Source organism: Stegostoma tigrinum, chromosome 18 (assembly GCF_030684315.1).
Source record: "Stegostoma tigrinum isolate sSteTig4 chromosome 18, sSteTig4.hap1, whole genome shotgun sequence".
Lineage (NCBI taxonomy): Eukaryota > Metazoa > Chordata > Chondrichthyes > Orectolobiformes > Stegostomatidae > Stegostoma > Stegostoma tigrinum.
The window spans coordinates 11,341,525-11,365,317 of NC_081371.1; the positions used below are offsets into that span (position 1 = coordinate 11,341,525).

Sequence of the window (23,793 nt, forward strand, 5' to 3'; positions counted from 1 at the left end):
CCTCTCACCCACTCCAACCTCTCCCCCGCAGAACATGCAGCCCTCCGCTCCCTCCATTCCAATCCCAACCTCACCATAAAACCCGCAGACAAGGTAGGTGCAGTTGTAGAATGGCACACGGACCTTTACATCACTGGGGCCAGACAGCATCTCTCCGACACCACCTCCTACCGCCCTGTGGATCATGACCCCACCGATGATCACCAAACCACCATCTCCCAAACCATCCACAGCCTCATCACCTCAGCTGACCTCCCACCCACAGCCTCCAACCTCATTATTCCCCAACCCTGCACCGCCTGCTTCTACCTCCTTCACAAAATCCACAAACCTGCCCCGGTCGACCCATTGTCTCTGCCTGCTCCTGCCCCACCCAACTCATCTCCACCTATCTGGACTCCATTTTCTCTCCCTTGGTCCAAGAACTCCCTACCTATGTCCGTGACACCACCCACGCCCTCCACCTCCTCCAGAACTTCCAATTCCCCGGACCCCAACACCTCACTTTTACCATGGCTGTCCAGTCCCTGTACACCTGCATTCTCCATGCAGATGGCCTCAAGGCCCTCAGCTTCTTCCTGTCCCGCAGATCCGACCAGTCCCCCTCCACTGACACCCTCATCCGCCTCGCCGAACTCATCCTTACCCTCAACGACTTCTCCTTCAATTCCTCCGACTTCCTACAGACAAAGGGGGTTGCCATGGGTACCTGCATGGGCCCGAGCTATGCCTGCCTCTTTGTAGGTTATGTGGGACAGTACCTCTTACTCACCTACACTGGCCCTAAACCCCACCTCTTCATCTGTTACATTGATGACTATATCAGCACCACCTCGTGCTCCCACAAGGAGCTCGAACAGTTCATCCACTTCAATGCCTTCCACCCCAACTCAAGTTCACCTGGACTATCTCTAACACCTCCCTCACCTTCCTGGACCTCTCTGTCACCATCTCAGGCAACCACCTAGAAACCGATATCCATTTCAAGCCCACTGACTCCCACAGCTACCTAGAAAACACCTCCTCCCATCCACCTTCCTGCAAAAATGCCATCCCCTATTCCCAATTCCTTCGCCTCCACTGCATCTGCTCCCAGGATGAGGCATTCCACTCCCGTACATCTCAGATGTCCTCATTTTTCAGGTGCCGCAACTTACCCCCACCACCCCAGTGGTCGAGAATGCTCTCAACCGTGCCTCCCGCATTTCCCACAACTCATCCCTCACACCCCATCCTCACAATAACCGCCAAAAGAGAATCCTCCTCGGCCTCACGTACCACCCCACCAACCTCCGGATCCAACGCATCATCCTTCGACACTTCTGCCATCTGCAATCTGACCCCACTACCAAGATATTTTTCCCTCCCCACCCTTGTCTGCTTTCCACACTCTCTCCGGGACTCCCTTGTCCGCTCCACATTCCCCTCCAACCCCACCACACCCGGCACTTTCCCCAGCAACCGCAGGAAATGCTACACCTGCTGCCACACCTCCTCCCTCACTCCATTCGAGGCCCCAAGAAGACTTTCCACATCAAGCAGATGTTCACCTGCACATCTGCCAATGTGGTATACTGCATCCGCTGTACCCGTTGTGGCTTCCTCTACATTGGGAAACCAAGTGTCGGCTTGGGGACCGCTTTGTAGAACACCTACAATTGGTTTGCAATAAACAACTGCACCTCCCAGTCGCGAACCATTTCAACTCCCCCTCCTATTCCTTAGACGACATGTCCATCATGGGCCTCCTGCAGTGCCACAATGATGCCACCCAAAGGTTGCAGGAACAGCAACTCATATTCCGCTTAGGAATCCTGCAGCCCAATGGATTCAATGTGGATTTCACAAGCTTCAAAATCTCCCCTCCTCCCATGCACCCCAAAACCAGCCCAGCTTGTCCCCACTTCCCTAACCTGTTCTTCCTCTCACCTATCCCCTCCTCCCACCTCAAGCCACACCTCCATTTCCTACCTCCTAACCTCATCCCGCCCCCATGACCTGTCCATCCTCCCTGGACTGACCTATTCCCTCCCTACCTCCCCACTTACACTCACCTCTACTGGCTCCATCCCTGCCCCTTTAACTTGTCTGTCTCCTCTCTACCTATCTTCACCTCTATCCATCTTCGGTCCGCCTCCCCCTCTCTCCCTATTTATTTCAGAACCCTCTTCCCCTCCCCCTTTTCTGATGAAGGGTCTAGGCCTGAAACGTCAGCTTTTGTGCTCCTAAGATGCTGCTTAGCCTGCTGTGTTCATCCAGCCCCACACTTTGTTATCAGGGAATCAGCCTTGCTGTTTTTCTATGCATACCCTTTGATGTTTGGAAATCTCTGTGACTTGCTGAATAATTTGGAGTTCACCATGGATGCTACTGCTTTGATTCCAGATTTCAAAATCAGTTCGCCTTGTTGATTCCTTCTATACAGTGGTTTGAAATATTCAGCTCTAAATCTGTTAAGTCTACTGACTCTCAGAGTTTTCATTATTTTGAATGGAATGCAACAATACTCCCTTTTCTTCTTGCCTATGCTACTTTGCATTTCCCTCATTAAATTGCATGTGTCATTATCTGCCCACTGACATATCTGTCCCAACTTAATTTTGCTGAACCCACTGCCTTCCCTTTAAAGCAAGTTGACCAAATTGCATCGAACCCAGGTACTGGCACAGGTTGGAAACCTTGTAGAATCCAAAGATGACTCCATGGGCTCTAAGCCACTGTTTCCCTATGTTCCCCCGCAACCCACTCCACTTCTAATAATTACATCAACAGTGAGCTTTCATTGTATTCTTCTCTCCAACCAACCTCTCAAGCCCTAAGATGTATCCTGGATCGTCACAGCATTTTGTGTGAAATTTTGCCAAGTGCCTCAGAAGCTCAAGCAGCGTCCACAGAAGATATCACTCCCTTAAATAAAATTGAGAGGTTGTTCAGACAGGATCGTTCTTGTCAAATTCAAGTTCACCAGGTTTTTAAGTGAATGGATAATTTTCAAGTTTACTCCTGATTCTGTCAGATTGCCTAGGAGCATCCCATACTGGAGGGTAAATTACTAGACATTAATGAAAACGGAAGTGGAAAATTTCGTTGTTCAAAAATTCTATATCTACTAGATTGCTCACTTGCTTTTCTCCCCCCAACTTGTTTCTTGCTTTGTGGCTACATTGGTCTACATTTTAAAAGGAATATTGTTTTTCCGGCAATGAATTTGTGCTCCAGATTTCAGCATGGCTGACCCCTTGTACAGTTTTCAGGGAAAATTGGATCACAGGATCCATGTCCTCCGTATGATCATTGGCTGACACCAGAGAAGTCTCAGAATTAATAAGAAAGCTCCAGTTATCAGGTAGCATTAGAACACGGCTTTGTGAGGGGTAGGTCATGCCTCACAAACCTTAGAGTTTTTTGAGGATGTGACTAGAAAAGTTGATGAGGGTCGAGCTGTGGATGTGGTGTATATGGACTTAGTAAGGCATTTGATAAGGTTCCCCATGGTAGGGTCATTCAGAAGGTCAGGAGGAATGGGATACAGGGGAGCTTAGCTGCCTGGATACAGAATTGGCTGGCCAATAGAAGACAGCGAGTGGTAGTAGAAGGAAAATATTCTGCCTGGAAGTCAGTGGTGAGTGGTGTTCCACAGGGCTCTGTCCTTGGGCCTCGACTGTTTGTAATTTTTATTAATGACTTGGTTGAGGGGATTGAAGGATGGGTCAGCAAGTTTGCAGACGACACAAAGGTCGGAGGTGTCGTTGACAGTATAGAGGGCTGTTGTAGGCTGCAGTGGGACATTGACAGGATGCAGAGATGGGCTGAGAGGTGGCAGATGGAGTTCAACCTGGATAAATGCGAGGTGATGCATTTTGGAAGGTCGAATTTGAAAGCTGAGTACAGGATTAAGGATAGGATTCTTGGCAGTGTGGAGGAACAGAGGGATCTTGGTGTGCAGATACATAGATCCCTTAAAATGGCCACCCAAGTGGACAGGGTTGTTAAGAAAGCATATGGCGTTTTGGCTTTCATTAACAGGGGGATTGAGTTTAAGAGTCGTGAGATCTCGTTGCAGCTCTGTAAAACTTTGGTTAGACCGCACTTGGAATACTGCGTCCAGTTCTGGTCGCCCTATTATAAGAAAGATGTGGATGCTTTGGAGAGGGTTCAGAGGAGGTTTACCAGGATGCTGCCTGGACTGGAGGGCTTATCTTATGAAGAGAGGTTGACTGAGCTCGGTCTCTTTTCATTGGAGAAAAGGAGGAGGAGAGGGGACCAAATTGAGGTATACAAGATAATGAGAGGCATAGATAGAGTTGATAGCCAGAAACTATTTCCCAGGGCAGAAATGGCTAGCACGAGGGGTCATAGTTTTAAGCTGGTTGGAAGAAAGTATAGATGGGATGTCAGAGGCGGGTTCTTTACACAGAGCGTTGTGAGAACATGGAATGCGTTGCCAGCAGCAGTTGTGGAAGCAAGGTCATTGGGGTCATTTAAGAGACTGCTGGACATGCATATGGTCACAGAAATTTGAGGGTGCATACATGAGGATCAATGGTTGGCACATCATTGTGGGCTGAAGGGCCTGTTCTGTGCTGTACTGTTCTATGTTCTATGTTCTAAGCACCCAGTGGACTGAATAACAGAACATCAGAACGCCAGGACCAGGCATGGTACTGAATCACAGAATGCTGGGAACAAGCAATGGACTGAATCACAATATCACAGAACACTGGGAACAGCCAGTGGAGTGAATCAAAGAAATCCTGATTGAGACCATAATGTGCGCACTGGTTCTTCAAATGAATAGCATCACCAATCCACTGTTTTCCTCCATATCTCACATGTTATTTTTATCCAAATAAGCAACTCATGTTCTCCTCAATGCCTCCGTTGAACCTGTCTCCATCACAGCTCCTGGCTCCTTGTATCACCTTTGCTGCTTTTGCAAAGCAATTTAAATCCATATGACTATTAATTCTCTCTTGAATAATTGCTTCTAGAAGCTGTCCCTCCATTGAACCACAATGATGTTGGAACGGACATGGGAGGTGGTTGGGGGAAGCAAGGTAGTTGGAGTTGTGAGCCAGAGGAAAGAAACAGTCTGGGGAACTTTGAGATGTGATGGAAAGAGCAATCATGCAGGTAAAGATAGCCAACTGCAACCTTTACAAATCCCGTGTTGAAGATATCATATGAATACACATCATGGGATTAGAATGTCATGTGGTCAAACCTGCAGGAATGATTCCTCCCAGAGATGAAACCCAGTCTTACTACACTGCCAACGAAGTTTTATTTTCTTTATTCTTTCTTAGGATGCAAAAATCACTGGCAAGGCAAGCATTTGTTGGCCATCCTCAATTTCCTTTAAACGGAGTGGTTTGCCAGAACATTTCAGGGGAAGGGCGTGGAGCCACATGGAGGCAAGATCACAAGAGGATGTCAGATTTCATGCCCGAAAGAAACAAATTTAGTTTATTATAGTGACTCCATTAGGTTTCCATGACAATCTCTGTCAGATTTTATAATGAAACTGACTTAATAGTTCAGATTTATTAAAGTTTCAACCAATGCTGTCGTGAGTTTTGAACCTGTGTCTACAGAGCATCAGCCTCAGCATATGGAATACTCATGGCATCACAACTACATCACCATCTCCCCCATTCAAAAGGTAACCAGCACTCAACCTACAGATATCATCCCAATGTGACTCCCTCACATAATATCACACTGAATAACAGTGCTGGGCATTCAAACAAAGTTGCTGATTTTATTGTGTTCATAGACATGTTAATTTTAAGCATGTTGCAGGCAGAGTTCAGAATTATTCAAAAGAGGAAAAAGTAAATTGAGTTGAATGTTTCCATGCTATTGGCTTTGCTATCCAACATTACACACTTTACTCAGAGGCAGCACATTACTACATTCTTCACAAAGCTCAGCCTTTGGACTGTTTCCCTGTGAAACATTGTGGCCATCTGCCAAATTTTAATTAATTACTTGATATATCAAGTTCATTCCAAAAGGACTTAATTCAACTTTTGTTCAACTCCCAAGATACAGCTGGTACATCCACCGTTTATCCCTACCTCCTTCAATACAGCTGTGCTATCAATATATTCATTAATTACTTAAGCTTGCCTTATTCTGGGAAAATAAACTGTTTGTAGCCGCCTTCAGATAGAACACCCCCGTACATTATGCTGTGAAAGCCTCTTGTTCCATGATCTTTATCATAAAGTCATTCAACACACGATTATAAGCATTTCCACCTACAAGCCTCATCCAAATGCATTACAGTGCAACATAAACTACTTATTTGCTTCACGACAGTGCGTTTAATGAATGTAGAACAGTACAAAGTCCAAGATGCCTTTTCCACCTTCTTGTACAATCGTGTGGTGACATTTGAATTAACAACAGAGAAAATGACATTATGTTGTAGTGACGCATATATGGACGTTCAGCCAACTTCCTGGGATGATAGTAACACAGGAACCATTCACTGCAAAGATGCTGAAACACAGTTCCTTTTTTACTGTACTTAAGATTTTGTTAACTTCAGGTAACTGAAAAACAATATTCCGAGGATGCTGGAAACTGTTTGGCTTTGCACGAAGGCTATTTCAGTTAATCACTCCTAACCTCCACTCCCCAAGCTGCCTCTCCACAAATCCTGTCCAGCCTTTTCTCATTGCTCGATTTGCTTAAAAGCTCTCATCAATAACAGCTTTGAATTCCAGGGGAAGGTCATGGATTAGAAATGCTGACTCTGATATTAATTAGGAAGAAGGCAGAATGAACACAGTAATAAAGTCAGAAAGGCCGAGCTTAACAGAGGCGCCTCACTGAGAAGTCTGGTGGAATATCCCAGCTGAACAGCTGGCCAAACTGACAGCCAGGCCAATGAGCGGGAGTGGAAATCGGTAGCTTATAACCTATAGGAACTGCCTGCAGCGGTCAGGAGGGCTTGTTTGGCTGTAATCAGGAAGTCCTGTCATGACCAGTGTGAAAGGATGGAGGTCATCCTAAGGAAGCCCCCAAAGCAAATTAAGCTGCCTGGACGTATATTCCTGGTACTCTTGACCCACGGAAGAACCGGAAAAATATAAAACTCATCCTGGGCCAGGATCTAGCTTTCAACAGGTTTTGCCTTAGGAGTATCGACACTAGAGTCAGAGAGTCATTGAGGCTTACAGCATGGAAACAGGCCCATTGGACCATCTTGTCCATGCTGCCCAATTTTCACAATTAATCTAGTCCCATTTGCTTGCGTTTGGTCCATATCCCTGCATTTCTATCGTATCCATGTACCTGTCTAAATGTTTCTTAAATGATAAAATTGTACTCGCCTCCAACACTACATCTGGCAGCCCATTCCAGATGCTCACTACACTCTGTGAAAAAAATGTCCTCTGGAGCCTTTTGTATCTCTCCCAACCTGCCTGAAACTTACGCCCTCTAGTTTTAGACTGTCCTGCCATGGGGAAAAGCTGTTGGCTATCTACCTTATCTATACCTCTCATGATTTTATAGACCTTCATAAGGTCACCCCTCAATCTCCTGTGCTCCAGGGGAAAAAGTCCCAGCCTATCCAACCTCTCCTTATAACCCTAGCCTCACAGTCCAGATAGTATCCTAGTAAATCCTTTCTGCACTCTTTCTAGTTTCATAATATCCTTTCTGTAGTAGGGCAATCAGAACTGCACACAGTCCTCCAAATATTGCCTTGCTGATGTCTTGCAGTGGTGCAAGAAGACATCCCAATTCCTATATTCAGTGCTTTAACCCACAAAAGCAAGCATGCTAAAAGCCTCCTTCACCAAAGTATCTACCTGTGATTCCACTTTCAATGAGCAATGAACTAATCCCACTTTCCTGCTCCAGCTTGACACTGCAGACCACACAATAAGGAAGTCTTAGGGCACAGAAAGAGGCCGTTCAGCTCATCATGTCTGCACCAGTTAATCAAATAAACATTATTACCGAGTGCCGATCTGCTGTTTTCTCCCTGCTCCCTTGCACGTTAACTTTCAACCAAATAGGCATCCAGTACCCTCTTGAGTGCCTCATATGAACCTGTCTCTATGTCACTTGGATGCAATGTAGTCTAAACCTCAACTACTTATTGACCGAAAATAAAGATTTTCTCATATCACCCTTACATCTTTCACAAATCACTTCAAATCTGTGTGCTCTCACTCACTTCTGATGAAGGGTCAGTTTTCCTGCTCCTATGATGCTGCTTGGCCTGCTGTGTTCATCCAGATCCACACTTTGTTATCTCGGATTCCCCAGCAACTGCAGTTTCCACTATTTCTGCTCTCACTGTTGTTCCTTTTCCTAGTGGGAACACTTTCTCTCTATCTACTTTGTTTTTTTGCCTGCTCATTATTTTCAAAATCTGTCAGATGTGTTAGCCTTCAGTCCCAACTTGAGAGCTGGACTGCATCAGTATCTGAATATTATAAAACTGATGCTATTTCTTTTCTCGAGGTGTCATGCTCACACTCTGGAAAATGACGCATTATTTTAGCAGTTGTGCCCCTGCCCATTTTCCAGCAGATGGAGGTAGCTGAAATCCAGGCTGATAGCTCATCTTCCTCACTTCACATAAGGGTGCCTAATTTGGTTATTGCGGTAAACAAAAGCTCACAGCAATAATAGAAGATTGACTGGCTGGTAGAAAATATAGAGTGTGCACGTCTGATGGCAGGGTGTAACAAGTGGAGTCCTGACAGGTCTATACTGAAGCTGTATTGTTTTACAATTTATATCAGTTGAGGTTGGTTGGCTCACCGAGCTGGTTTGTTGTTTTGCAGATGTTTCGTTACCGTGCTGGGTAACATCCTCAATGCAGCAGTCTATGCTGGGACAGGCTAGGCAGAGACTTGCATGAGAATTCCTGGAGGCTCGGCACTCCACAAAGCATGCCATTAATAAACAGGTTGAACTCAACCTCATATACATTCCACTACGAAGGAAACCCAGAAGTGAGGCAATCCATCGCAACGGACCCCAGAGTTTAAAAGCCAGGTGGGAAAACACACCGATGCTTCATCAGGGGCTGCACTGAGGATGTTACAAAGCATGGTAATGAAACGTCTGCGGAACAACAAACCAGCTCGGTAAGCAAACCAATCTCAACACCCACAACCCGAGCTACAAATCTACTCCAAAACCTTAGAATTTATATCAATGATTTAGATGAGGGACATTAAGCCATGGTAACTACATTTAGATAGATAGATAGGAAAGTATGCTGTGAAGACATGAGGAAGATGCAGACGGTTGAGTGTGTGGGCAAACATTTGGCAGGTACCATGAATATAGAGTAGAAAGTGTAAGGCTTTCTACTGAGGGGGAAGGCATTAATTACTAGGGGACACAGGTTCAAATACGGGGCGGAAGTTTAAAAGAACAAAAACAGAAGTTGCTGGAAAAGCTCAGCAGGTGTGGCAGTGTTTGTGGAGAGAGAATAAAAAAAAATCAGAGTTAACGTATTGGGTCAGTGACCCTTCCTCAGAACCGTTTAAAAGACATGTGCGAAGGAAGTTTTTCACACCAAGGGTTGAGAGCGAGTGAATGCACAGGCAGAGGGGTGTTGGAAGCAGACAACTGCAGCATGCAAGAACACCTGGACTAGAACATGAGTAGGAGGGAAGTAGAGGGATAGAGATCCTGTAAGTGAAGACAGTTTTAGAATGGAAGGGCAAAGTGTGTTGGCGCAGGACTGGACGGCCAAAAGGCCTGTTACTGTGTTGTATTGCTCTTGGTCTCTTTGAGACATATAAAATGGCAAAATGTAAAGTTATTCACTTTGATAGAAGTTTTTTAAAAAAAAGCAAGGCACTTACATAGAACATAGAACAGTACAGCACAGAACAGGCCCTTCAGCCCACAATGTTGTGCCGACCATTGATCCTCATGTATGCACCCTCAAATTTCTGTGACCATATACATGTCCAGCAGTCTCTTAAATGACCCCAATGACCTTGCTTCCACAACTGCTGCTGGCAACGCATTCCATGCTCTCACAACTCTCTGCGTAAAGAACCTGCCTCTGACATCCCCTCTATACTTTCCACCAACCAGCTTAAAACTATGACCCCTCGTGCTAGCCATTTCTGCCCTGGGAAATAGTCTCTGGCTATCAATTCTATCTATGCCTCTCATTATCTTGTATACCTCAATTAGGTCCCCTCTCCTCCTCCTTTTCTCCAATGAAAAGAGACCGAGCTCAGTCAACCTCTCTTCATAAGATAAGCCCTCCAGTCCAGGCAGCATCCTGGTAAACCTCCTCTGAACCCTCTCCAAAGCATCCACATCTTTCCTATAATAGGGCGCCCAGAACTGGACGCAGTATTCCAAGTGCCGTCTAACCAAAGTTTTATAGAGCTGCAACAAGATCTCACGACTCTTAAACTCAATCCCCCTGTTAATGAAAGCCAAAACACCATATGCTTTCTTAACAACCCTGTCCACTTGGGTGGCCATTTTAAGGGATCTATGTATCTGCACACCAAGATCCCTCTGTTCCTCCACGCTGCCAAGAATCCTATCCTTAATCCTGTACTCAGCTTTCAAATTCGACCTTCCAAAATGCATCACCTTGCATTTATCCAGGTTGAACTCCATCTGCCACCTCTCAGCCCATCTCTGCATCCTGTCAATGTCCCGCTGCAGCCTACAACAGCCCTCTACACTGTCAACGACACCTCCGACCTTTGTGTCGTCTGCAAACTTGCTGACCCATCCTTCAATTCCCTCGTCCAAGTCATTAATAAAAATTACAAACAGTAGAGGCCCAAGGACAGAGCCCTGTGGAACACCACTCACCACTGACTTCCAGGCAGAATATTTTCCTTCTACTACCACTCGCTGTCTTCTGTTGGCCAGCCAATTCTGTATCCAAGCAGCTCAGTTCCCCTGTATCCCATTCCTCCTGACCTTCTGAATGAGCCTACCATGGGGAACCTTATCAAATGCCTTACTTCTGAAATGGACAATGACTACAGAATTCTGAAGTGCAGCAGGATTATGGTGCTTTTGTGCAAGGGTCAGAAAACATTAGTATGTAGGTAAAACTCATAATTAAGAAGGGTAAACAGATTCTATCCATTATTACATGAGGAACGAGCATTAAGGACATTATAAAGGCAAAACACAGCTGATGCTGGGTACTGTGATATCAGATATGCTGCCTTGTGGATGCAAACTTAAATGTTTAGTTGGGAACAACAGGGGCACAACTGTTAAAAACCTGTTTTACCTGTAGGTGGGCAAAGGAGGTCTCATGACACTACCTCAAGAAAGCTCATGGGTGTTACCTTGTTGAGCTAGTCAACATTTATCCCTTAACTGACACAATGAAAAACAGATCATCTGATCATTATCACGATATGTTTGTGGAATCTTGCTGTGAGCAAATTACTGTGACATTTAAACTGTAACAACACTTCAAAATTACTTAATTGGCTGAAAAGTGTTTTAAATTGTCCTGTGCTCATGAACAGTCACTGTCCATAATATTATAAAATCAATTAGCAGTTGGTAGTCTAGTCTGCAGCAAGTGTCAGGGATTCAGAAGGGAAAATTCATGCCTGACCAACTTCCTTGCCTTCACTGGAGACAGACTGGAGAAACCCTTAACGATCTGTCTCAACTCCAAGAAGTATTTTGAGACAGCTTCATGTGAATATTATTACTTATTAATACAGCATGACAAAACATGGCATGCTATGGTGAGATAGGAGGGGGCAGTGCTGAATGGATGTGTAACATTCATTGGGGCCCCTATGGCATCTCATGTATCTAAATGACCTGGATTCTGAAGCTCAGTGCAAAATGGTCAAACCTCCAGATGATACCAAACAAGAAGCTATAGAGGAAACAACTTAGAAAGCACAAAATGACTTGAAACAACATATTCAAAAGTGGACATGGCAATGTGCAAAGGAAAGAAAAATGAATGACACAAATACTTTGAATATTGTTGAAGCTGAAAGACACCAATGTAGAGAAAATCCACAAAGCTCAGAACAAAATGATTGCTGTTCTATCCAATATTGTTCACTACATTTCAACATACTTCACTGTATCTTATGTCTATGAAGAGATTTAAGAGAAAAGGTTTACAAGGATGTTGCCAGAGTTGGAGGATTTGAGCTACAGGGAGAGGTTGAATAGGCTGGGGCTATTCTCGCTGGAGTGTCAGAGGCTGTGAAGTGACCTTATAGAGGTTTATAAAATCATGAGGGGCATGGATAGGGTAAATAGACAAAGTTTTTTTTCCCTGGGGTGGGAGAGTCCAAAACTCGAGGGTATAGGTTTAAGGTGAGAGGGTAAAGATTTAAAAGTGACCTCAGGGGTAACTTTTTCACATGGATGGTGGTGTATATATGGAATGAGCTGCCAGAGGAAGTGGTGGAGGCTGGCACAATCAGAACATTTAAAAGGCATCTGGGTGAGTATATCAATATGAAGGATTTAGAGGGATATGGGCCAAATACTGGAAAATAGGACTAAATTAATTTAGGATATCTGGTGGGAATGGGCAAATTGGACTGAAGGGTCTGTTTCATTGCTGTAGAGCTCTATCACTAAGTGTGATATGATGCATCAAAAAAAAAGACTACAAATGTTCTAATTAAGCAAGACAGAATGCTCTCCTCATCTTGATCACCCCATGAAAGAGTACGGACATGGACATTGGCTGAGGCCATGGGTGAGTTTATGGTTGAGCCACTCATGGGAGACAGCCTACTGAAACTAATTATTCAGGATCAGACAGGAATTACCATTCTGCTTGAAATAGATGCTGAAGGATAGCCTAGACTTGGAGATCTTTCCCGTAACAAGAAGTCCATGCCTCCAGAAATTTATAAAGTTCAAGTGATATTATTTGAAAGACCAACTCAATAGAATTCCTCAATTAGGTCACACCTTACAGCCAGCATGAAGAAAGCTGGAAAACCATCACGTCATTGCAAGTGCACACCTCCTGCCTAAAAATCATCAGTTAGCATGAATAGAAGCCTTCAGGACAGCTCACAGAATTATAACTTCTAAAATGAAGGATGATACACAGTGAACAGTAGCCCTCGAGGGCAAAAAAATAAGCTAGTTGGAGAATAATAAAATAGCCACAAAATTACTTAGTTGTGAGTCATAATAGTCATTATACTGGAGAGGCTGAACATGCAGTGCACATTTTGATTGTAAAGCTATAGAGTTTAGAATATTTTGCAAAGTTGTTCTTCAAACTTGGCCTCAATGACAAGAATGACCAGCAGTGTCAAAAGCAAAAGTCCATTGCTAATTGTGTATGTGGGAAGCAAATACCATCAACATTGAATGAACACCTGAGCACAATCAGGTGCTCAAGGGGTAGAAGCAAACCAAAACTATAATTTTTGTTACAATCTTGACTTCAGTGAAGGTCCTGCAATCAGTGTGCAGCATTTGTAACTAACTGTAGAATGTGTCTGGTACACATTCAGCCAGAGAAACACCATGCATTTTCAAGGAGCTAGGGGCTCGCAATGATTGTCGAAACTCGGAAGAAAGAGGCAGAAAGATTTGACTACAGGACCAAATTTAATAAAAACACATTAATGAGAAAAGGAAGCTTTCTATCCTTAGATGACGAGCATAAATGGGCTTCAATATTTGCTTCCACAATCCTTTACAGTAAGCTGCCAATTAAGTGTTCATAAGAACCTTGAAACATTCAGGATTTATCACTTCCAACTTCTCACCATTTACCAGAATTATAACTAAACATAAAGAGTTAAACACTACATCGAGTTGAGTTACATTCTTGAGTTTAGAATGTTGATCTACTTGAGCTGTTTAAAATAACGAATAGATTTGAAAGGGTAAATAAGGAGAAACTATTTTCTTTGATGAGGTAAAACCAGGGCAAGGGTCATATTTATAACCCTTAGCTAAACCATTTAAGTGTGATCTTGGTCATACTTATTCAGACAGAGGATTAAAAAAATCTGGGACTCTTGTCCCCAAAATGCTTTGAATGCTGGGTGCATTGGAGTTTTCTTTGAGTTTAATAAATTCTGTTTGACTCAAAGTATCACGGCATACAGAACAATGATGAGCAAATGGAGTAAGTTGCCATGATGTAACAGACAAGAGCAGGACACAGTGGTATTAGGCTCAAGAGGATGGATGATCTATTCCTGTGCTCCTAATTTCACTGCTGGTTAACAAAGTCTGGTAGCAATAACATTCCCAAACTGCACTGCATACAATTAGCATGCCAACATACTTTCAAAACCTTTATTTTTGGCAAATGGGTGGAAGAACGTCACTCATACAGTTCACAAGTTGAATGTGGATTATTTGTTCATTAATAGACCGACAAGTGTAGGTATGCAAGCAACAGTTGCTCCCCAGATGAACTTCTTGCTTCTGGATGCCAAGAACGAAAAGATATGCGTCTCTCTAACACTCACTCCAACTGAATGAGACACTAATGCCTTTGTAAAGCTTTCAATTTAGATTTATGGAGTGGACAAAACTCACAGATGCCGGATACTCTCTAGTTTCATGCCTCGGATTCTGTCTTAACGCTGGTGGTTAGCATTCTGAAATTCTACAATGATCCTGCCTTCTCCAGCTGTCAGTATTTGGATGGGGGAACAAGAAGGTGGGCCAGATCACATAAAGCATTACTGATTATATTCACTCCTGCACAGGTTTCTCCCCATCCTCCCACCTTGCTCCCCACCATTAATATTGAAGCAGGAAACAAAGTTGATTATGCTCCAATGCGTGTTTTGTATGGAGTCAAGAATAGAGTATTTTAACATCGAGGAAGGCTAGGCTGAAGAAAGATTTTATTGAAATGTATAAAATGATGAGGAGGATCTAATTTCCTTTAAAAGAGTGGTTAATAACCAGGAGATAGCTTTTAGAATATTGATGAAAGGATTAAAGGAGAGCTGGGGAGAAATTTGTCACCCACAAGATGGTCTAGGTAAAAACTCTGAGCAATAAAAATAGGCTGAGTACGCTGGGACTTTTTTCACAGGACAGGAGATTGATGGGTGACCTTATAGAGGTTTATAAAATCATGAGGGGCAAAGATAAGGTGAACAGCAAGGTCCTTCCGCTTGGGTGGGGAAAGTTCGAAACTAGGGAGAATATTTTTAAGGTGAGAGGAGAAAGATGATGACGGGCAACTTTTTATTTTTAAAAACAGATTGTGGGTTTGGAAGAAATTGGTCACACTCAGGCAAATGAGACTAGGTTAGTTTGGGAACATGGTCAGCATGGATGAGTTGGACCAAACACTCTCTTTCCATGCTGAATGACTCTATGACATGGACACATACATAAGGTGCTATAAGCCACAGCGCTACAGACCAAGAGCTAGAAATCGGGATTAGGCTGAATAGATATTTATGGCTAGGATAGACATGATGGAGCAAATGGACTTCTTTGGTGTTTTAAACATTGATAGTTTTACTATTCAATGTCTCTACTCTCTGTCGCCAAGTATACGATGTGACCATTGATAACAAAGTGTGGAGCTGGATGAACACAGCAGGCCGAGCAACATCTCAGGAGCAGAAAAGCTAACACTTCGGGCCTAGACCCTTCATCAGAAACATCTGCTTTTGTGCCCCTAAGATGCTGCCTGGCCTGCTATGTTCATCCAGCTCCACACTTTGTTATCTCAGATTCTCCAGCATCCGCAGTTCCCATTATCTCTATCTATGATGTGACCATTTGTGGGTTTGTATTTTTCTGTGTTACCTCAGCTCTGCTAACTCCAGGAAGCACATCTGGCTAAATATGACCTCTTCAGTGTCCCCCTGGAGAACAGAGACCTGCCAGCCCCCAAATGCAACCAAAGAATTGAACACAAGTGCTAACACTTGTGTTAGCACTTACAGGCAAGTTTCTTTGAGTCCACCTCGTACCAGAGTTATTGCTTTTTTTTAATTAACAAATGAAAGAGTGTAACTGGGATTCGAAAGCAGCTCTAATTGAACTCTATTGGTAGCAAACAGACCGAGCCCCTTGCTCAAGTGATCCTTAGAATTAGCTGTGACCATGGAACAGAAATGCACTAGGTCATGCCCACTTGCCAGTCTTACCTCTTGGGACTTGGACAGTGTCCTCTCCTTTCCCATTTGTTGAATGTACAACACTGCGAGTGTGGTGCATACTTTCGAACCGTATAGCATGTTTAATTTAGAACAGGCACAGGGGATATTTGAGAAGGCTGAGAATTTGACTGCTGTAATTACCGTGGAAATTGCCGTGCAAATTTGTTTTCTGGCAATTAAAAACAGGCCAGCCAGAAAGAGACAATCGCCTCTCTTTTCAAAAAAAGGTCCTGTCTGGCCGCCGCCGATCAGATGGTTCTGGGGCTGAGAGAGTGACAAGCCGGGTCTCCCGCTGAAGAGCCGCCTGCCGCTGCGCGGACGTGCCGTATCCGCTCGGCCCAGCAGCTGAACCCATTTCAACTCATCGAACTGCTCGATCCACGCTCTCCCCCCTCCCCCTGCAAGTTGAACAGCGGTACTAAGCCGTCCACACCAAACCGTACACCCAGTGACAGCGATAACAAGGTCCCAAAAAAAGCTGGAATCACCCCATCCCTAAATAGTGGATGAGCCACGCCGGGCTGCTGTAAAGCCAGCTCTCCACATAATGACTACCTGATTCTCCTGGGCACCCCAATTTGTGGTGCAGCCCCTGCCTCTGGACTAGGTGGACTGGGTTCAAGCCCTACTTCCTTCGGAGGTCTGCAGTGACATATATTGAACATTCAGTTCTGAAGAAGGGTCGCTGGAACCGAAACCCTGTTTTCTCTCTCCACAGATGCTGCCAGACCTGATGAGTTTTCCCAGCAATTTTTGTTTCTGAACCTTCCCGCCTTCCAACTACGGATCGTCCCCTTCCACCGCTGACTGCTGCCCTCACTGTGTCTGTCGCTGAGCAATCAGCTCCCTTCCCCGCTAAAGCCCAGCCTCTCGCCACAGAGTCGGCCCAGTATACTCACAATGCCAGTGCACAAACTGACCACCGCGGTGTGCTGCATCTCCGAGTTGACATGCCCGCTGTAGAAACAGTGTTTCAGATCAGAGTCAGAGCGCAGGCTGCCAGGCTCCGCTCTGCCCAAGTGTCTGACCCGGTACGTGGCGGCGATGAAGTCCGAGTGAGCGCTCAAGTTGAGCCGGTACAGCTGCCCGAAGGCGTGGAGCTGGTAGTGAGTCCGGGAGGCCCAGGGTTCCGAGTCCGGGCTCCGCTTCGTCCTCCTGAAGTGATGGGTGTGCGGGAAAGCCTCTCCGAAATCGTTGAGCCGCTTCGGAGAGGTGATCTCATAGGAGCTCAGCTGCCTGATGAAGTTCTCTGAAAGGAGTTTAACACCCTTGTAAGTTCCCCGTCAGGTCAAAAGTGAAGACAATTTCAAACATTACTTTCTCATACCTGCTAATCAATATAGAGTACCATGTTAACAATAGTGTGAAAATCCAGTGCGAATCATTTATAATTGTACAGTGATTTGCAAAACAATCCTTTTCACCTTACGTGACAATAACAAATTAAATTAAATGTAAAACACACCTTCGGGATATTCACCTATTCGAAAGTTTATCATATAGACGATAGGGTGTTGTGTGCATACAGTTATATCTTACATCTAAACTCATTCCCCATCCGGATCTGAAACCATAAAGCCACGGTACCTTGTTTAGGATGTAAACGTAATTCTCGAGTAAGAGGTATGAATACAAACAGTTGACACAGCAGCCCTTCTACCCAAATCACCAACTGCATGGTTTCCCCCGGGGTCTCCGGCACCTTCTCCAGTCTAACACACGAAATGCACTGGGTTCACACTTGCCCGCAGCAGCACTGGGACGGTCAGGAGGGGCAGCCTTGTCGCTTACGTAAATGTTTTTTGCTGTAACATCCAGCGCTGCGAACCCCCCTTCGATTGCGCCCATTGCCCACACGGACTCATTTCAGCAGCAGGCTCGGGGCCAGGCACACAGAGCTCGCCCTGCCTTGTGCATCCCTCAGCGAGCGGCTCTCACTCTGCCCGCCGACCGGTGGGGATGGTGTGAGCTGCCTGCACATCCATTCATTCTCTCGACCAGCCCCGCACATCAAACGAGCCGGACCCCGCCTCTTTGCTGGCTACCTCCCCAATCCGCCTCTGCAGCCTGAGACAGGCGCTGCATTCACTTCCAGAGAGTTTAACCCTTATTTTCTACAGCCAGAAACCCGGGCTGCGCTAGACACCACTTGAAAATAACGAGCCCTTGTTGTGTTCGGTAGCAGTTCCCGTGCCGGGAGCACTGAACGTGCGGTATTCTTCCAACGCCGTTTGCATCTGCGAAACATTCACGCCAACAAAGTAGGAATGAATGTACAGGGAGCTGAGTTTATTGTTGTGAATTGCAGTACTAACGTCTTTGAAGTAATAATCAGTTACTTGAATCTCGCTCTGAATGCAAAAGACGATTCTCAGCAAGAGAACATGAAAGACTGGCGTGATACATGTTATTAAACTCTGTTCCAGTGAAACCCTGCTAACACTGACTCTCTGCCCAGAACTCTGGCCAATTCTAGAAACTGAAAGTGTCGAGGGCTATGGGGGAGAGAGGAGTATGGCATTGTCATAGATGACCAGCTGTTGAATGGTGGAGTAGGTTTAATGGACCGAATTGTCTATCCGCCCCCATTTTCTATGTTTCTACTGTAACCAACAGAGGTTCCCCAAGTTGTTACAGCTCTGGACTTGATAGCCTTAACTTTAAACTCCCGCACAAGGAGGCATGAGCTGGATTCTCTCCCTCATCTACCCAGCCCCTCTGTTGGGTGCCACAAGATTCATATATAAACACATCCCTTCCCTTCTAGATACCTTTCTCCTAAACCCAGATGAACTTATGCTTTCAAAAAAAGGAGCCAGTTTACCCAGGCTTTGACAAACCAACAAAAAAAGACTGAGAAGAAATATTAACATATTTATACAAAGAAAGATGAGAAATGTGTTTCATAGAATCCCATCAGTGCAGAAAGAGGTCATTGGTTCTAGGAGTTTTCATGGACCCTCCAAATAACATCCCACCCTATCCCCAAAATCTACATTTACTCTGGCTAACCCACCCAGCCTGTTCATCCCTGGACACTTTGGGGCAATTTAGCATGGCCAACTCACCTAACCTATGCATTTTGGACTGTGGGAGGAAACCCACGCAAACAGAAGGAGAACGCGTAAACACCACACAGACAGTTGCCTGAGGCTGGATACAAACCCCGGTGCCTGATGCCAGGAGGCGGCATTGTTAGCCACGTTGTCACCCTTTGCAAACCATTGAGCCACCGTATCGCTTTTACGCAAGAGGTGAGTCCAAAATAATAGAAGTTCGGTCTCAGTTGTTAATAGAGAACAAATAAGGTGGTATAACAACTGTTATTCTGCTGTACAGGTGCTGTTGATATTGGCAGCTAAATAGATGCTTTTTGCGATTCCAGGTTTTGTAGACTGATGGAAGTTCTTTTATTCTGATGCTTTTTGCAATACTTGGAGTGAGACAGCATGTACTTACAATACAGGGTTAACAAGTGGATAATTCTTCAAATGTAACTGCCTAATGCTCTAACCCAGAGCACACAAGGATATTCAATCCCACTGGTTCACACCAGTAGAGTTAATGGTTAATCCCTGTCCTCCCATTTTTTCAAATTGAAAAGCACAATGTTTTTTGCAGTTTGAAATGCAAGTCAGTGTCTTACTGTTGAGCAGCAGTGTGGTTACCTACCCCTCACCTCTTACTCACAAGAGATCACAATCCAATATGATTGAAATTTCTTTGGCACCTTTAGGTGTCACATTTGAACAGGCACACAGATCTTTTACACAGCCAAACATTGAATTTGCACTTGCAGTTAATTTGTCTCGGTTGCGGTCTTCCAAAAAAAAGACAAAAAAGGAACAGAAATGGCTCGAATATATTAGGGTTCATACCTATTGTCACAATATTCTGGGTTGAATACCAGGAATAGGCTGTGTTAGTTCTGGCAAACTTTTGGCATGGAGAATTTCTTTCCCTCATAAGGTCCATCATGCTATCATCCTTAATTTGCCTCATTTGTCATGCAGCACATTTCTCCAACTCACCACAGCTGGGTCCTTGTGGGATTCCTGGTGTTGCACTACATTTCAAACACCGTTTAGCACTGAGTCCAGCACTGTCAGCCCTGGGCTCCCTTGCACGGTTTGTGTCATTTGCCTTGGACATGACAGATAAGGAAAAACTGGCATCCTGCATGGAGGGGGCCTTTCTCTTCTCCCAAGTCTGCCAGAGGAGGCCCTGCTACCAGACTACATAGACCAGCAGGCCTGGTCTATGGTTGTCACCCTTGCCACAGTGAGCTCAACTAGCCAGAGAAACACCTAGCAGTGTTGCAAGAAAGTCAACAACTTTCCTCACTCTGCTATAGTAAGTGGCACCACTTTCTGTGTTGCCACACACTCATTATCTTGGTGACTACATCCATCTCCCACCAAGGCTCATGCACTATCACTCTCATTAAAGCATGCAAAATCTTCCCTCACTTGCTCTAATCGAACCCAAACCTCCAGAGTACTAATCTTGCAGGCCTTCTCCACTGCCTACCTAAGCCACCTCCCAACTTCCCCCCCACCACTAACAGCATTGCCAGCCACTTCCATCTCACTCAATCCCTCCTTTTCTTTCATTCAGGGAGAAAAAGCTTCATAATAGGCTTCAACTGTCCAAGCTGGGTGGTAGGGCATCCAGCATTGGTCTCCCCACCCCTTATGAAGTGAGGATGTTGGATCTCGCCAATGAAAACTGAGCCCAATCCTGTGATGATGCAGAAATTTCCACATTCCAGCCACCAAGTAAGAAGCATTGTCTATTGCTGCGTCACTGTCCCATTACCTCCACTGTGAATGTATTCGTTACCTGCCGGTGGGGACTTCTATACTTGTTCATGATACATTCTTTTACTTCTCGCAGGCACGGGTTGTATCAGTATGGTCTCTGCAGCCAAGACATCTCCTCCTCCACCATCTCTGACAATGTATCAGCAAGGCTGCCTCCCACACACTCCAATGCAGACACCTCAGTAGTTAGATCGGTTAGAGTCGTAAGCACATGCTGGTGAATACATCACTGCCACGTCAGCTGGTAATGAGAGAAATTGCCCAGGTCGCTGTCAATTGGAGGACTCCTAGAGATGAGGTGTCTACTCAGCCCCAGGGAGGAGAGGACACCACGGTGTTGGCCATTAAATCTTCATTGCAATGCAGAATAGGAGGCAGGGGCAGTGGGCAGGTTTGTCTGGCACACTGGGCAACTGTTGCCTCAGGCATGCAGCCATCTGACTGCCTCCATGGTGGCTGCCAGTGGAAAGCCAGGTCTAGCATTCTCAGAGTCTACTGGTTACACACATAGACCTGCACTCCAAGACTCCAGTATTGGTGCTCAGGGACTAAGGGACCTTGACCCCACTCCAGATGCCCCTCTCCTCACAAAGAGTCAGGTTGGTGCCATTAGGCACCCAGTCAGAGGAGACATCACATACAGACACCTCCCCCCAACACCCCCAGGACACTGTAGAGGTGGCCATGATTTCTATCTCTATCCTTCCTGCCACTCTCAGCTGTTTAAGAGTTCAAAAGCCAAGCTGGAGGCACATGCTTCTGGGCAGGCCACACTCAGGTGGTTTGGCCCCTCTAGATATCAACGGCGCCCCAGGATGGCCCAACCAAACATCTAAGACCAATGAGCTTCTCTGGAGAGCAAGAGCCCTACACCATAACTGCAGAGCCTGGGACTGCACTGTGGCATAATGGAAGAGAAAGGGCACGTAGGCGACTTTGGTGATACTTCATGGTAAATATATTACTACATTTATAAACACGTGGACCTTCCATTATCAGTTGTGGGAGTGAATGTCTGTCTAGCCACAACTAGAAGATTGAAGGTACATACCCTCACTGCATTTAATGTTACACAACGTTCTAGAGTTCAAGTTTTGAAGTGAACAGCTCTTGCAACATGTGTAGGCTCTGGGAATATGGAAAATGCTTATTACTTTAGCAACTGGGTTCAATCTTTCCAGGCCACGAATAGGTTGCTTATGTGGCACAGCCATAATGGCATTGATTCCCAATACTGCATAATACGGTTAAGGGCTTAAGGCCAGAGTTTGGACTGCACTCTACAGGTTCACGCCGCGGATTCACGTACAGCACATAGTGCTTCCAGCTGTACTGTGTAATGCTGATGTCCTTTGAAGGGCCTCACATTGCTCAAAAGCAAAGTCCCCATCCATTCTGTGTGGGGTCACGGCTATTTTCATCTTCGTTGTGCACTTGTTATTTACAGAGCGATGGTAGGAAACAGCATTCACTGCTCATGCAGTGACTTGCAGGCTCAGCCTCTTATTTTCGATGGGCCCCCAAATACATGCATTCCCACTTAGTAAGCTTCTCTATCATCTCCACCAAACCCATCTAACTAACTCTTCATTTCCCTTCTTAACCCCCAGCAGCCCCAGACTTTTTTCCATTAACATGACACATGCAGCAGGTCACTGACTTCCATCAAATTCAGGATGCTGTTCACTATCAATGACCACTCCTCTCAACTTCCACATTACCTCTTTCCCTTCAATGCTCTCTCACCTTCACGTTTAAATATGGAGTTGGCTCTTTTCACAGTTGTTATCACCTTTGCATCCCAGCAGGCTGCCTCCGATCCCCACGATTATGTTACCTAGCTTTCCTCCCACAGCAGTCGCCCCTGGCAATACCCCTTTGATCTTTGTTGTTTGAACCCTCTGACTGACCATGGGCCATGCCCTTGAATGAACTCTATGGACAAACCTGAACAATGATGACCAGACCCCTGAGTGACATCTGTGCATCTTCCAAACTGTTTTCCTGCAACTCCCTTGACTAGTTGCCCTAAATTGATAGGGCTGACCACGGTCTGCTGGAATTACATTGGAAGCAACCATTATCTTCTTGTGCTGGGACCCGCTATCAGAAGGGTATCTGCCTTGACTGGGAACTACTCCTGTTCCATTTTGAGACATATTAACGCACATGCGGTGTTTTTAGCGCACATGTGGTCGGCACATGCTGTAGGTGTGAGACAGACATGGTCTGGTGATGTACAGCCTCACATCAACCCATTGACTGGCCACTTCTGACAACCATAACAAGCTGCCTCTCTTTGTATTTGTGCTACGCAGTATCATGTGTATTTAAGCTAACATTAATGGAAAGAACCTAGATTTATTTTTCATGACTTCAGGATTCCAAGATATTTTCAAAGTATGGTTACTATTAGAATATAAAATCTACAGCAAGCAATTTTCATCCAGCAAGGTCCCAAAAACAGAAATTAGAAAAATGACCAAATAATTTATCATTTTTCAATTTATCACTTTTTATTGAGGGATAAATGTGGACTTGGGCATTGGAGAAGGCTACCTCGCTGTTCTCTGCAATAGACCCATGGGATCTTCGTAGAAAAGCTCTTAGTTTAATATTTCATCCAAATGACAACATCTCCAACAGTAGTCTCTCAGACTCTACTGAAGGGTCAGCCTGGGACACAAAGCAAGAAATCAACCCAAAATGACTGCTGACCTTCACCCCGAATCATACAAGGTACTGTATGTATATGAAAGTACTGTATTCCCACAAATATAGCACAACAAAATAGCAATGTCCATTGATACAGCCATCATTGGAGAGCAACTTTCCACTTCTCA

At 45.1% G+C, this 23,793-nt stretch overlaps 1 protein-coding gene across 3 annotated transcripts in view; it reads right to left on the reverse strand.

Moving 5' to 3' along the window:
* LOC125460805 (A disintegrin and metalloproteinase with thrombospondin motifs 20-like) overlaps nt 1-18,109 on the reverse strand; it is a 357,534-nt gene extending 339,425 nt beyond the window's left edge. For all 3 annotated transcript variants that reach the window (XM_048548796.2, XM_048548795.2, XM_048548794.2), the window contains exons 1-2: nt 17,715-18,109; nt 17,027-17,376 (exon numbers count right to left, since the gene is read on the reverse strand). In XM_048548796.2, the coding sequence (XP_048404753.1) occupies nt 17,027-17,376; nt 17,715-17,805 (441 nt within the window). In that variant the 5' untranslated portion in view covers nt 17,806-18,109. The remainder of the gene's footprint in view (nt 1-17,026; nt 17,377-17,714) is intronic.
* Nucleotides 18,110-23,793: the final 5,684 nt, after the last annotated feature.